General features: G+C 38.8%; 1 protein-coding gene across 1 annotated transcript; it reads left to right on the forward strand.

Moving 5' to 3' along the window:
- The first annotated feature begins 701 nt into the window (after positions 1–701).
- Positions 702–15,012, forward strand: LOC101171747 (sodium-dependent neutral amino acid transporter B(0)AT2). Its single transcript, XM_023957649.1, has 12 exons — positions 702–930; positions 6,665–6,884; positions 6,997–7,154; positions 7,676–7,802; positions 7,894–8,069; positions 9,323–9,433; positions 9,548–9,789; positions 9,905–10,085; positions 10,977–11,178; positions 11,254–11,413; positions 11,497–11,659; positions 13,989–15,012. The coding sequence occupies exons 2-12, from the start codon at positions 6,665–6,667 to the stop codon at positions 14,331–14,333; spliced, it is 2,085 nt and encodes a 694-aa protein (XP_023813417.1). The 5' UTR covers positions 702–930; the 3' UTR covers positions 14,334–15,012.
- The last annotated feature ends 644 nt before the right edge of the window (positions 15,013–15,656 follow it).

Here is a 15,656-nt window from a genome sequence, read left to right on the forward strand (position 1 = left end):
TTTTGTTGAGCTCAATTTTCTCCCAAACCAAAGATCGGGGTGCAACAAGCATCTTGTTAAATTAGCATTTTCTCTACGGAAGTTTGTATTTTTTTCCCACAGGAGTTAATATTTTGTGTGCACAAAATACTAAATTGTGGTAACAAAATACAAATATTTGAAAAAAATACAAATTTGTGTGCACAAAATAGGAAATTATTTATGAACGTTTTTTTACTTATGTCCCGAGCTCCATTGAAAGTTGCTTTTGATTAGGAATAAGAGTTTATGTTGGAATTAATGGCAAAAAAGTGACTAAATCTGTCCACTAGGTGGAGATAAACTTTCATTTTGATCTTCTGATTCACACATTATTTATGGGTTGAGGTCCCATGGTGCAGTTTTTGTTTATCTGCGCACGCGCATTTGTCGGTGACGTGCAACCAGTTGTTTACATGCAAACAATAACAAATAAGCAATTGTTCATTTTTCTCAGATAATTTAGGAATACAGTTTTAAAGTTTTCCATCTTGTCAATCAGGTCAGTTTTAAAGGTTTTGATGGCTTGTCTTTTTCTCCTTCGATTAAAAAGTTTTTTGTTTTTTTTAAAGAATCTGCAGCAGGAGCTTGTGTTGACACACAGCACAGCAGTGTATTCTTGTGTTAGTCAGCCCCCCTCCGCTTTTGGAAAGGGCAGCTCAGCCCCCTCAGTCTCCCCATTGGCTCAGCTGTTAAACCTCTCCTGCGTTTCCTCCACGCAACTTCTCAGCCGCTCCTGCAGCTGCAGCTCCTGAAACGTGGCCTTGACTTGTTGAAAGTGCAGGGTTGGAACCTCGTGGGTTTTAAGTCTTTGACAACTCGATCATATTTGGACTTTGGAGGGGAAGGCCTGCAGTTTGCAGAGAAAGCAACCCCAGGACGACTGGAAACTGAACTCTCATCAGCGTGGTGGTACGTTCACAACATAACAAAGTGCTGTTGGCGTTGCAGAACACTTCACTTTTTATCTTCTTAGAATTGATTATAAAGTCAGTTTTATTGCTCATCGGCAATTTTCTGCATGAATTTTTATTTGTTTTCATAACTTTCAAAACTACAGATTGCTCTTTTTTTTGTATAATGCACACAGAGCAGCAAAAATATACACTGGCCCCTAAATTTTCCTCTTTCTTTATGAATCTAGAGTAACCAGAAATGGGCCTTAGTTGTAGAATGTTTGATGTGTTAGGCTTTGCTTCCAGCTGCTGGAGGCTTCAGTGAAGCTGTGAGAACTTGTTCATGGTTGGCAGCTGGGTTTTTGCAGCACTGCATGAGAGTTGCTCAAAAAATAATTGTACTTTAATGTAAAGTTTCTCGAGCAAAGGTAAAACTGAAAGCATTTACATGAAGTTAAAAACAAAGTAAAGAGAAAATATGACTTTTGTTTTGATTTATTGTATAAAAAAGGCAAAAATAACCCAAATATAATTGTGCAGGTGAAGTATTTTTAATCAAATATTTAAATAAAATGTGAAATGATTGAATAAGTAGCAGTTTAAGCACTTTACAGTTACATTCACTGATGCATTGAAGATAAGTTAAAAGGAACAATATAGAATATTTGCTGATATCCATCAGGCAACATTATAATTCTTTTGGCTAACTAAAAACCAATGTTTTAGCCTTTATTTAAGATATAACATTACCTCGGATGTTTTTGAGTTAATGATGAACTGAACTTCAACATCCCTGCTGCTTTACAAGCATCACAAACAGCATTTTTTTTCAGCTATTGCAGAGATTTTATTTTTGTTGTTGCATCCATCGAGGTTTGCAGAAGTCATTATACTGACCAATGAGAAAAAAATGCGTTAATTTGCCAAAACAAATACTGAATAAAATTTATTTTTTTTGCGACTGTTTTTTATCTCTGTTTATCTTTTGCATGACACTCTGGAGACGTAAACAGAGAAAAAAATAAGTCTGCTCCTAAAAAGGTAACCAACATAAGTGAGACTGTCTCTCATATTTACGGATGTGACCACTAAGAGAAGTGGTGACTGATTTATTTTTGTATCTACAAAAGCTTTAAGTGTTGCGCAAAAGCTAAATGAAGTGGAAAACCATTTTTTTTAAATCAACATTGCTATAAAATGATTCCAAAATTTAGAGGAGATTTGTTTAATTTGTTAATGCAAACTCCATTTTTATAATAGCATAATGCTGCTTCTGCTGTTTTTGTTACTGTGAAGGGGATTTCTATCTGTGTTTGCATTCACTACATTTACTGGTGTAGTAACCAGAAGAAAAATAGGATTAGAAAATGTTTTATCCTGATCATCATAATCCATTGATTTGCCTTACATGCTCCTCTTTATAGAAATCGACAGTAAGGGAGGAAAAACTATTAACTTCTTTGTCGGAATGATGCTGGCATGTCAATTTCTATATAAAAGGCTTTGGAAAAGGCTGTTGCAATTGCAAGCTGGAGCACAGGTTTCTGTCTAACATGCAACCACAAAATGTACACATATATATAAATGGAAAGAGTAAAAGAGTCACTTAAGTTGTTTGGAGTTGAGGGCAATCTTTACTAAGTATTTTGGATTTCACTCTGCTGTATATTTTCATGTTGGAATCAGGGAAACATCAGGGATCAGTACAGAGAAAGTTATAAACACAGTTTCTCAGAAACACTGTGTTCACGAGCTCCAGTCTAACAACATTATTTACAATAATCTCAGCTTGTTTTTGAAAAAACAACTGCATTAAAGGAGACCGTTGTGCCTCAGTTTGCTGTGGAACGCGTCTTAAAGTGATGCAACAAGCCTCTGTTCATCTCCCAAGTTCAGAACTGATGTTTTCCCTGACTTAACAGCTGGCAGAAAATGTACAAACCTTTGAGTGCTTTGTGTCTGCCTGCTGGATATATGTGCAGAAAAATCGAGAGCAAAATAGACTTTAGTTCTGTTGTAAGCAGAAAAAGTCTTACCTCTAACTGTCTAACATCCCCTGTCTCTTCTTCCCTCCTCTTCTTTTCCGTCCGGTCCAACAAAAAACGGTTACAAATATAATCGATATAAATAAAGTTTAGCCTAAATTGCAAAAGGGGTTTATTCAAATATACACCTCACGTGTCAGGAGATTCATAAACCCATGTTGTAACAGTAAAATATGTCCAACACAAGAGGTCTTCAGCTCTGATCTGTTTGTTGAGCTGTTGGACAGGACAAGTAAAAAAAAAGAAAAAGAAAGTCTTAAGAAGCCTTCTAGGAAAGTTGCTCTCTCTTCGAGGCGAGTTGTGTGCTCGCTGGTTCATGTATCATAACAACATTTCTCCGGTTAATTTGGTTCATAGTATATGGATAAAGAAACTCAATGTTGTGGCAAGAGCCTCAAAGCTACACTTTACAAAAAATAAAAAATCACGAGTTTTCATAAATTCAATTTTCTGCTGTTTCTTACCAGCTGGAGCCTCCATGAGGCCTACTCATGCACCTCAGCACCACCCACACTTTTAACCAATGTAAACCCAACACCCCCCAGCTGAGTCTCCCTCCTGCTCCCCCTCTGCGCTCACTTCTCCGCCCCTCTACTTGAGTATGCATGTTTTTGTGGCAGCCTCGCACTCCTCTGGTTATGGGTCTATATTTCTGTAAGCACCTGCCCTACTGGGCCATGTGTCTTGAACAGCCACGTACTTTTTCTAGGTCATACACCTCTTGTAATTTTCCATTCTCCCCAGCTGATACCAACAAGGACATGCTCAAATAGGCCTCCTTGGTTATGTCATGGAGCCAGCTGGGCTCGAGTTAAGCCGCACTGGATCGGGCCCAGTCCTCTGAGCCGCGACCCCTGTGGTCCGGAGATTCAGCGGGTGAAGAGTTGATGCTTGAGAGTTTCTCCTGAAGGACAGGACATCACTGTGCTGCTCATGGGTGTCCACAGAAAATAATATGAACAATTTTCACGATTGAAACCTTTTTTTACATGTTTTACGTAGAATATAAGATACAAACATTACTGCCCTTTGACATTAGGCTTGAGAAATCTATCGATCTCATCCAAGAGCTAGAAACTTAAGCTCCTAAAGCTTCTCTTCCAGATATTGGTTTTAGTACCATATAATCATGTTAAAGTCGCACTCTGATCAACTATTGAGCTATTAGAAAAGCGTCCCCAGTGGTCTTGTTAATTAGGATTATGACATTTTTAGCCAAAAGAAGAAAAAAAATAGTCGTTTTCTAGGACAGTTTTTGCAGAACTGCAGACATTTATTAAGTCCTTTGAGTTGTGGGTGGGATTGTTGGAACATGGCAACCCCCTTTCCCTTCCCTGTTGCTGAGAGCTCCCTGTTTAAGCGGTGCAGGGCAGCTTTAGACATCAACGGCCAGAACCAGAAGTTCCCCCCACAGTACTCAATTAAACCTTTTTTAACAAACACCCTAACAATGATGGTTTTTACTGTTATAAGCCTTATTTTTAAAAAACATTCTACACTTTGGAAGAGTTTTGGGTTTGTGTTGGGGTAAGTTGTATGATTTTCACTTCTGGCCAATGATGTCAGTTGTCATCTTGTGTGCAGGCCAGGTCGGTCTCAAGCAGGGAGCTTTTGGCCCACTCATCGTATTTCCTAGGTCAAAAATAAGCCCCTTTTTCAAACCCCATTTATTTATCTGCTTCTTTTTCACAAGGATTTGAATAAAAATATACTTAAACGCAAATTTGAGTTTAATTTTCGTTATAAATGTTCTCAATCCTCAGAAAAAGGCCATAAAATCATGTTAAAAACACCAAAAAGACTATTTTCTTTAGAGTGGGTAACAGTTTTAAGCACTTTACAGTTACATTCACTGGTGTGTTGCATGAAATGTTACCAAGCAATTTGGGTTAAGTGAGTTTAAAATCAGCAACTGGTAATTATTTGGAGTATATTTATACCAACAATTTCTTGAAATGTTAGGAGTGTTTTCAGTTTTTCTCATTTTGTATTAACCAGAGTAAATTCTATCAGTTTATGAAATTATCATAATTTATGCTGAATCTGTTACTTTCGTAGAGTTTTCCTCTTACCCAGCAGAACTGTTCCAGAACTGCTTGAGTTTGGACTGATTGGTTCGTAGGACAAACTTCCTCGCCATGTTTCAAATGCTAATGTGCAAACGTCAGTGTGTCTATGATGTACAGCTGAATGACAGTTCAGGTGTGCAGAAATCCAGAAGTAACCGGATTTAGCAAGAGCAATCTTTGCAGACATTAGTGCACGGATGTTAATGCTTCTGGCTGCCAGACTTTTCACACTCCTGCAGCTTGGGAACCACACAGGTTTGTTGCACCTTTTTTTTTGTTGTGCTAGATTTTCAAGAGATGGTAATGAAATCTGAAATTTCAGCAATTTTAGTAATCAAGGGAACTGCCCTCTTTTATAGAAGATTGAAGTTCTGTTTCAGAACAACAACCCATTAGACTGAATCAGAAAGCACCAAAACAAGTGAGATTAGTGAAAATAAAGAAAAAAAGAGGCAAGAATTGAACAAACCAAAGTGACAAAAGTCCTCAATGGACTTAGACTGATTATGAATGTCTGTCTGTGGGAATCCCTCCAACTTTAACTGAAATTCAGCTGAAAAACATTGAACATCAAAAGCATTATTAAAAGTAAATTATTGAGACATAGAAACACCTTGGTTTTCCAAATATAGTTGGAAATTGGACTGTGGAGCAGCAGAAAAAAGGTCACAAAGTCTGATGAGTCCTGCAGGGCTTTTATTGTTTTACCTGTGGTGGTAGCATTATGGTGTGGGGCTGCTTTAGGAGAGTAATAGGTTGTAGCAACAACATTTTTTTCTTACTGATTTGTACACCCCAAAAAATTCAGTGTACTTTTAGTTGAGCTTTACTTTCGTTAACATTTTTCATGTAATTTCAAACAATGTGAATATTCTAAGATGCATAATGTGATTTAATGATAAAGAAGATGTGCCTACTTATTTGTCGTAACACTGGTTACTTTCAGAAGCAGCGATACTTAAACTGGAGCAAAGGTTTTTGGGTCTGCAACTGACTCGTATGTTTTGTACAGAGAACAGGCAACTTTTTGTCTAAAAAAAGGGCTTTGCTAAAATTTAGACAGAAAAGTTGTCCCATGCAAGACAAATTCACACAGTGTTTTTCTGATAGTGGACTTTAAACCAGTCATGAATGTTTTTAATCCACTTGTCTGTGATGCAACAAACAACCGGCTTTTTGAATTGACAAGAGATGAACTTTTATTAGCAGGAAGATGTTTTTCCTAATACATTTACTGGTATAAACAGCATGGATTTTAAGGTTATGAAAGAACTGAGTCCTTTACACCATGACATGCATGATGACACACAATTCAACAACCCAAAGCAGAGACGGGATATCAGAACTTTTAGGAAAAAAGTTCTTTTAGGATCTGTGTTGACATTTTTTGGGTAAAGTTGATTAAAGTGCAAATATTTTATGTTTACCACATTTTCACTGTAGATGATATATATTTATTTGTCAATAAGGAACAGCCTTATCTTAAGGAATTTGTTTTTTTTTTTTGCATGGTTTTACTAACTTTTGACTAATTTTGATTCTTAAAATTTGTGTATTTTCCTTACAAATGCAATGTGACAATTCCACCATAACTTTACCATAGTAAACTCAGGACATCTGTTTTGTTCTTAATAAGATGGAAAAGACTGCTTTGGACTGCAGTGAGACCTGGTCCAGAGGAGCTCAGTCTGAAACTCAGCTCACGGCCGCCACGGGTTCTAATGGAGCCGTGGACAGCGCCGCAGATCGACCGGCGTGGGACTCCAAGATTCAATATGTGCTGGCGCAGGTGGGCTTCAGCGTGGGCTTAGGAAACGTGTGGAGGTTTCCTTACCTCTGTCACCAAAATGGAGGCGGTAAGTCACCTAAAAGATTATTTTCAGCCAAAAAGGCAACTTAAAAAGTATAAAAAGACCTTTTTTATACATTTCAAAGTCTTTTAAAAGCCTCATCCCTTTTTCCTTGCAGGGGCCTTCATGCTGCTGTATATTTTTCTTTTACTGATTGTGGGAGTTCCCTTGTTCTTTATGGAGCTGGCTGCAGGCCAGAGTATTCGGCAGGGGAGCATCGGTGTGTGGAAACACATCTCCCCCAAACTGGAGGGGATTGGCTACTCCAGCTGTGTGGTGAGAGTTTTTAGTTGGCATGGTTTTTTTTCTTTAACCCAATTTTACATAATTTAACAATCAGAACTGGTAAGGAAAAATGTAGAAAAACAAAAACACAATAACATAAAATCTACAAAAGTATGTCCATTTAAAATGAAGTATCCATCATGTTTTATTCAAACACTTTCCAAAAAGCTATAGCTTTTTTTGTGATCCAGTGTGAAACTGAAATACATATGACTTCATGTCATGTCATGCTGTAACTTGAGAGGCGCTGTACTTTTTATTTTTTTTGCTAGCATTTTGTTATGCAACAGCTTTCTCTGCAGAACAAAGAAGGCCGACACAGACAGTTTTAAAGCGCTCTGAGCTTAAATAGCACAAATGTTTATTAGAAACTCGTTTTAACCTTTCATTTCTAATATTTTCCCTCTCATAAGTCGGCGTGTCCACTTTTTACCGCTTTACGCAGAATATTCATTGTACATAAAAACAATAAAGCTAATCTATTTTCCATGTACTCCTTCCTTCTTCTCCAGGTTTGCTTCTATGTAGCCCTATACTATAATGTCATCATTGCATGGAGTCTCTTCTACTTGGGCAATTCTTTCCAGTATCCGCTCCCTTGGCACCACTGTCCAATTGATGTAACCATCAATGACACAGGTACTCGCATGACAAGAAACACTGAAGCACAGAAGGATGTTACACTTGTGCCGAACTGATTCCGATAGCGCTTTGTGTCTTCCATCAACAGTGAAAGAATGTTCAAGCAGCTCCCCAACGTCGTATTTCTGGTTTCGAAAAGCTCTCAACATCACAAACTCAATAGAGGAGTCTGGAGAGTTTAACCCCATCATGACGGGCTGTTTGCTGGCTGCATGGGCCATTGTGTCTCTGGCTATGATCAAGGGCATCAAGTCCTCTGCAAGGGTAAGAGAACCACCGCCCAAAATGAAAAGAATCAAGTGGAAAGCTGAGGAGGGACAGTTGAACCATATAAAACAGTCAGAGGAAACCGTGAAAGATGAAATCAAAATCAAAGGTTCCCAAACCTGAGGCTCCAGAGCCACATGTGGCTGTTTTGCTCCTCCATTGTGGCTCCCTGGTTAAAGACAGATAAAAGGGCTAATTTTCAAAAGTAATTTTGAAGTCAATAGTAAAGTAAAAAAAAAAAAAAGTAACTCAAACTTTATTCAACTCATTCACAAACAGTTGAAGGATGATACGTATCACAAGTCAAATGAAAACATTTTGACAGATTTATGTGTGCCATGTACCACAGAAAATCAATTGGAGGTCAGTACGCACAACCAGAATTAAGGCGGATCCTTTACTTTTGAACAAATTTAATGATTTTTAGTGCGCCTTATGGTTAGAAACATACAGAAAGAGTCATTTAATAGCTATAAATTGATTTAAGTTAGTTAATTTGACATCATTTCTGGCTGAGATGCAGTAAAAGAAATTGTGTTTTTATTCTTTTTTTTTACTGCTAACATTACACTACCTACCATTACATTTGCTGCTTTGAGATCATCTTATGTGGCACTGGCTGCATTTTTTTTAAAGGAAGTCATTGAAACCTTTGTCGAAAGGTTCAAACTACCTTTACTTGCTAATTTGAAAAATTGATATTTTCCCTTTCTATGTTAGTTTTATTTATTTAAAAAAAAACAGAGTGTTATATTACCAATTATTACAGTTATATTATAATGGGAACAATAACATAAATACAAATCAGTGTTTTTATTTTTCTAAAGGGTGAAGTATGGCTTTGTGGCCCCTACTGGGTTATAGTCAGTGAAAAATCGACCTGATTGGCTCATCATTGCAGAACCCTGGACTTGACTGTCCCAACAGCTTTTCCTTTGGGTCAGCAGAACAGCAAACCTATAGCACCCCCTGTTGTCAGACATGTCCAGTTAAGCATGCTATTGTATCAAATATTCCATGTTTGGAATCTGCATTTGTTTTTCTTAATTATTTTAAATTTTTAACTGTTTTTTTCCTGTTTCTGTTATAGTTGTAAACATCTCAAAACCCAGTATGCAACAAAAGTTAATTTTTTGTTTATTTGTATACAATGTGAGTTGTGTAAAAATGACACAAATGCCACATTTCCTCCCTTTCTTTTTTGCACATTCTGATCCCAAATCTGTTTTCTGTTTTTTTTTTCCTTTCAGGTGATGTACTTCTCCTCTGTCTTTCCGTATGTTGTGCTCTTTATTTTCCTCATCAGAGGGTTATTACTGGATGGTGCTATGGATGGAATCACCTACATGTTTTATCCTCGAGTAAGCAGTGCAAAGCAGGCGTTTTAATCTTAACTGGTATTTTTTAATACACTTATCAAATTATGGTGAAAAAGGAAAGCAGTAAAGTGGCATTTCCATTGTTTTTTTTTTTAGTTGGAGATCTGGGGTAACGTGCAGGTGTGGCGGCAGGCAGCCACGCAGGTGTTTTTTGCACTGGGTTTGGGCTACGGCTCCGTCATCGCTTATTCCTCCTACAATCCAGTTCAAAACAACTGCCACAGGGATGCACTAATGGTGTCCTGCATCAACTTCATGACGTCCGTGCTGGCCTCACTGGTGGTTTTTGTTGTGCTGGGTTTCAGAGCCAAAACGACCGCACTCCACTGTGTGGCCGAGTATGTTAGTGTCTTTTTTTTGCTGCACTTTTATTTTATCCAGATGTTTTATGTGTGACTTGGAGGAAACTGTCTGTTTAGCTTTTTCTGTTTGGATCTTTTTTTTTTTTTTTAGAAATATTAGGTTGTTAAACCTCAAGATGGCAAATGAATCGCATCAACCCTGGTTGCCTCATTTCAACATGACCGACCCGAGCTCAGTGTCCATACCTGCGTACAGGGAGTGGTACAGTCAGTACAGATCCTTTCTGGGCCCAACTATCACGGACTGCAATCTAGAGGAGGAGATGAACAAGGTATCTTTGACATGTTAAGAACATGTTATACCATGAGTCTAAGAAAGTGAAAATCCCCTCCAGAGATCTGATCTAAACTCATTAAACCTGAGCCAGACAGGCGATGAAGGAGAAAATTTAGAGGACTAACCGGAAAATCTTGGAAGCTGAAGGTGTCATTTAACTGACATTAAATGACATTAACATTTAACTGTTTTAATGCATTGATTGTATCTTAAATGATTGACAGAAGTTCTGTTGAAAGTTCAGCAAGTTCCTGTGGAATGCGGGAGACTCTGCTGGGTTTCCTCAAGACGCTGCAGGAATCTTGTTAATACTGTACAATAATATCAGAAAAGAGACAAAAACATAAAGAGGAGACACATATAAGTCAGCATGATGTGAGAATGTAAAGAAAAAAGACACTAAAATAACAGATGGAGATCAACAGACTTCAGTGTTTATTTAGCTTAGGAAAAAAGTGCTCCTCCCCTTTTGCGGTTTCACTTTTTTGCTGATTTATTTCAGTGCAATTGTTCACAATTTCTTTTCTAGTACACTGTGTTCTGCATCCTGATAGGCTGTCAATCAATCTCCTCCGTGGCGTGTCTTCTGTTCAGAATATGCGCAGCTTATCAAATGTATATCAATCTTTGATCACTAGCAACTCGTACCCTACCCTCGTACTGTTATTTTTCTATAAAGGTTTGAACTTTGAGAGTCTAAACAAGACAGAAAATGTTGTCTTAGAAATATGTGGTGTTACAGCCTTTAAACATCTATAGTCCTACTTTATGCTCTTTTGGGGGGATTATTTTTAGAATGCAACTCCCACAATAAACAAGAAACCACTGTATGTGAAAAACGGTTCTGTTTTATAGTCTTCTGAGCCGTCACCTTGCTTTTGTGCAGGGTGTTGAAGGGACCGGCTTGGCATTCATTGCCTTCACTGAGGTGATGGCTCTTTTTCCTGGAAGCCCCTTCTGGTCCTCTCTGTTCTTTTTGATGCTGCTCAACCTGGGCCTCAGCACCATGTTTGGGACCATGCAGGGAATCCTGACACCTCTCATGGACAATTTTAGCCTCCTCGGGCGCCACCGAACTTTACTCACAGGTACGACACTTGTGCCAGTACATGTTCAAACACAAAGGTCTGCTCAGCATCATCAAATTCTGTTTTCTTTTCTAGTGTCTAGCTGTGCTTTGGGCTTTCTTATTGGATTATTGTTCACCCAGCGATCTGGCAACTACTTTGTGACTATGTTTGATGACTATTCTGCAACTTTACCTCTGGTTATTGTTGTGATTTTTGAGACGATCAGTGTGGCGTGGGTTTACGGCACAGATCGGTATGCTACATTTTATTGTTATTTTTCATATTTTACCAGTGCTCAGTTTCATTTTGTTTCCTAAGTGTTTTCTCCATCTGCAGCTTTTTAGATGATATTGAAATCATGCTCAAGTGGCGCCCTCCGGTGGTGTACAAGTATCTGTGGAAGTATGTGTGCTTACTGGCCATGGTGGGTCTTTTGGCTGCCAGTTTGTTGCGTATGATCTTCAAGAGGCCCACATACACTGCCTGGAATCAACAAACGGTAAGATGTCAGACTGGATATGAATTTGTTGCAGTCTCTGTGGAAAACTGCTTTTTTATTTCAGGCTTTCACAGCCATCTTTACTGTTTTCCCTCCTGATTTTGGGGTTTTAGATCATCAAAAGATGGTTAAATTATTTTCCTGAAAACTCTTCATTCACTTTAGTTTTGTGCTCAAATTATTGTTGTGATTGTTGAAAGAGTTTTGGTAGCTGCTGTAAACCTCTGTCTTCATTTCAAGCGCTTAAAGCTTTTGAGTGAGGAGTTTTAAACTTTCTCTCAGTCCAAGTGTTATCTAAGCTGCTTTTCAACCCATGAATTGTAAACTATGAGTGGGATTTTACTGTTTTTTTTTTCATGTGTGATGTTTTAACAACATTTTAAATACCAAGGCACAGAGCCTGAGAAAAGTCAACCGTTTGCTCACACATTCAAAATGGACTGATTTAACTGATGCATATTGGGTTTCTATGTGTTCGTTTTCTTAAAGTCCTACTCCGATAATCTTTTCATCAATCGTAAAAGCGTTCACAGTCGTCTTTTAATTAGGATTGTGCAGTTTTTAGCCAAAATCAATAACTTGTGTCGTTTTCTAAGTCATAGTTTCTGTAGAGTGGCAGTAGAAATTGAATCTTAGTTGTGGGCAGGAGCAACCCCGCCCCCCTTTCCCCTTCCCATTGCTTAGAAGCTCGGATCAGGGAGCATTTGGTTTGCCTATTGTATTTTCAACATCACAGATATGCTCTTGATTCGTAAATATTTGAATAAAGAAATATTCAGAAATACATTTTTTTCTAATTTATGTCCTTCATCATCAGAAAAACGCTGAGGCAGACCGTGCATTACACACCTGGGCCTTCAGTAGTGCTACGTCTGAAACACTCAAACCCTCATTAACCGTTTTTATGCCTCTAAAAAAAACTGAATAAACAAAAAGGCAAACAAAACTTGCTATGCAACTACAGCCATCACAAAACATTGAAAACAATCACATACATTTGGAATATTATTCATTATGATATTTATCATTTCACTCGTCAAAAAATAGGATTATTTGAAGAGTAAATCCATCCTCCTCTCTTTTCCTCAAAAACAGTTCCATCACCCTGTCATGTAGATTATCGCGCTTCAGTTCCATCAAGAAGTGCTTTTCTGTTGCCATCAAGGCCAGTGCTGAGAGTCGAGTCTGTTCAATTGTGTTTCTGTGTACGTTTCAATTTGCTTTAGAGCCCAAAATGTCCTCAAGTGGACGCAGTGGTCAGTGCCAAACACTCACATCTGTACTCTGCTCATGTTCTCACTCAGATTTTTCTGAGGAAGAAAGACAAGGAGATCAGTGGGAGATTTTCCTGCAAAATCATCCATGGCATACATTGCAGTCAGCTCTGTTTTTAACTGCGACAGCTCAAAAATTGCTCCGTGGCTCTGTGTCAAACTGGGTAAGGCTGCATGTGACTTCCTGAAACTTCTGTCCAATCAGAAGGTCTGAATACTTTGACGTTCCCTAAGCCTGCAAGAAGGCCCTGCTGACACCAACTCAAAATCTGATTGGTTGAGAGAAATGAATGACCGACATTGATTTCGCATCACAGGGCATTCGGAACTGCCTGGCAACAAAGGATGCGATTGGTTAAATAGTCCAATGTGGAAATATGTCTGTATGGGGCAGCATAATAATAATAATTTATCTGCACTTTTTCTTGGTGCTCAAAGCACTTACAATTTGTCCATTATCCGTTTACTGCTCATTCATACTTGGTGATGGTGCCCTGGGGCAAACTGGCAGAGGCGTGGCTGCCAGTTTGCACCTACGGCCCCTCTGACCCCATTCATACACATTCACACAAGTGGAGCCGCACTGGAGGCAGGGTGGATGAGGTGTCACTAGTGTCACAATGACAGCTGGCTGGGGGGAGCGGGGATCGAACCACCGACCCTACAGTGATTGGACAACCTGCTCTACTGTCTGAGCCACTGCCGCCCTGACCATCATAAACACAATATAAGAGATCGGACAGACCATTTGGAATGTTCTAATGAGTAGACATGGACAAAATATAATACATATAACACATGATTCAGATATTTTTTAGGCCTTCAGAGGAGGCCTTGAAGGCTCTGACGGCCCACCACTGAAAAAATGCCACAAGAACATATCAAAAACACAAAAAAAAAAACATTTTCATCAGAGTGAGTCTTCAAAAAAAACAGAAAACCAGTTTTAAATAAACAATAATAAGCAGAATTATTCTTTTTTAAGTTCTGCATAGAGGGCGAGTGCTGATTTCTTATACTATCCGTACATGAATGCTTTATCTCTTTCCTTGCAGGCTTCTGAGACGACTCTCGAGTACCCAGGTTGGGCCCTGGCTATGATCATCTCACTCATAGTCTTTGCCAGTTTGCCGGTGCCTATCGGCTACATTCGTTCCGTGTTAAAAAGCCGCAGCATGCGTGCCACTCCATCCCCAGAAGGACCTGGCCGTGAGATGCACCGTGAGCTGTACACCCATTGCAACTCCACCGATCAGCTGGAGTCCAACTCTCACCACGCTCCCCCTCAGGAGGACGCGGGTCATCACAGGATCGGCTTTCTGCCAGTCGGCAATGAGCAGTACCAGCTTCTGCCCCAACAGGAGGATGAGGAAGAGGAGGAGCAAGATACGGGGGTCTGAAAGTGCTCAAGACTTCGTTTGTGATAGGACAGTATTTTAAACCAAATTGTTGGAGGAAAAGTCGTGGAATAACAAGCTTTTAGACTTTAAGGGTTTACAGATTTGCTCTTTATCAGAGGAGGAATCTGTGTTTCAGCTTTATCTTCAGCAAATACTAAAGTGTGGATGAGCCAAATAATCTGTATATAAATGCTGGTGAATTAAAAGGAATGTTCAATCTTCTTTTTCTTTAAAAAGAAGTATTTACGGTATTCATAGAGCAAAAAAACCCCAAAGGACTTGATGCTTTTTCAAAGAATATTTTATTTCAATGTATGAAATGGATCAACCACCAACTCATCCAACTGGGTTTGTCCAGCTTGACGGTCAGAGAAAGCAGTTCAAATAAGCTTTTAGTTTAGTTTTTTTTTTTAGCTGTGATAGTTTCAGTTTGCATGAATTTCTTCTGAGCTGAGAAACTGGGATGTGTTTGCATGACTGCGTGGGCGTGTGTGTTTAAACATTTCTGTTGAGAACAAAAATAAGTTACATTTAGAAAGCAGTGTATTACAGCTGGTTCATTTTACCTCGCAAAACGGTGGCAAAGTTTGTACGTGTCTTCCAGCAAATATGCAATGTAGCAGTGTTGTACGGAGGGCTGTGGCAACTTGAATAAACATCTGGACGGCATCAGCTTGAACATTTTTCATGTGGTATTTGAACTCAAGGAGGATACTAAAAAACATCCCCTTTTCATTGTCTTAGAGTGTAAAAGTGTGCAAGAAAGGAAAACCACGCCCACATCTGCTGGGATCATCTGTGAAAACCTGATTTAAGAACAGAGAACATTTCATTAGACATTAGAGTTTGTGGCTTGCTATTGTAGGCTGCACATCACATGCTACAATCTTTTTCAAACAGCATTTTTTTCATCTGCTCCTGATTCAAAACGATTACAAAAATGCAATTTTAAGCTTATATTTGTTTATATATGTTCTCCATCTCTAGAAAATGCTACAAGAACACGTTAAAAAAATCCAAAACACAGCTTTAATTGGAGTGGGTCTATAACCCCTTGTGCTATCCTAGGCACTTTAACATTGGGAGTTGGGTCAACTAAACCCACTAGACAGTGCGCTGAACCTTTTTTCTTCAATGATTTGTGATCCTCACTGGTGTCCATGGATTACATGAAATCTTTCCACCTTTATCCACCTTTGTCATGGTAGGAATAACACGTCAATGTAAGGGTGGGGTCATCTAAGATAGCACAAGGGTTAATACGTCCTTGAAGAAATTAAGGAGGCTGTATTCAAACTCAATCTTCTTCTAGTTAAAAACTGC

The sequence above is a fragment of the Oryzias latipes genome, chromosome 8, assembly GCF_002234675.1.
Source record: "Oryzias latipes chromosome 8, ASM223467v1".
In the NCBI taxonomy this organism is placed as follows: domain Eukaryota; kingdom Metazoa; phylum Chordata; class Actinopteri; order Beloniformes; family Adrianichthyidae; genus Oryzias; species Oryzias latipes.

What these genes read in the sequence shown, in the direction of transcription:
- LOC101171747 (XM_023957649.1), top strand. Translation starts at nt 6,665, where the DNA reads ATGGAAAAGACTGCTTTGGACTGCAGTGAGACCTGGTCCAGAGGAGCT. An exon ending in TTGGCTACTCCAGCTGTGTG is followed by an intron (nt 7,155 to 7,675) that starts GTGAGAGTTTTT and finishes CTTCTTCTCCAG; the next exon opens with GTTTGCTTCTATGTAGCCCT. An exon ending in GCACTCCACTGTGTGGCCGA is followed by an intron (nt 9,790 to 9,904) that starts GTATGTTAGTGT and finishes TTTTTTTTTTAG; the next exon opens with AAATATTAGGTTGTTAAACC.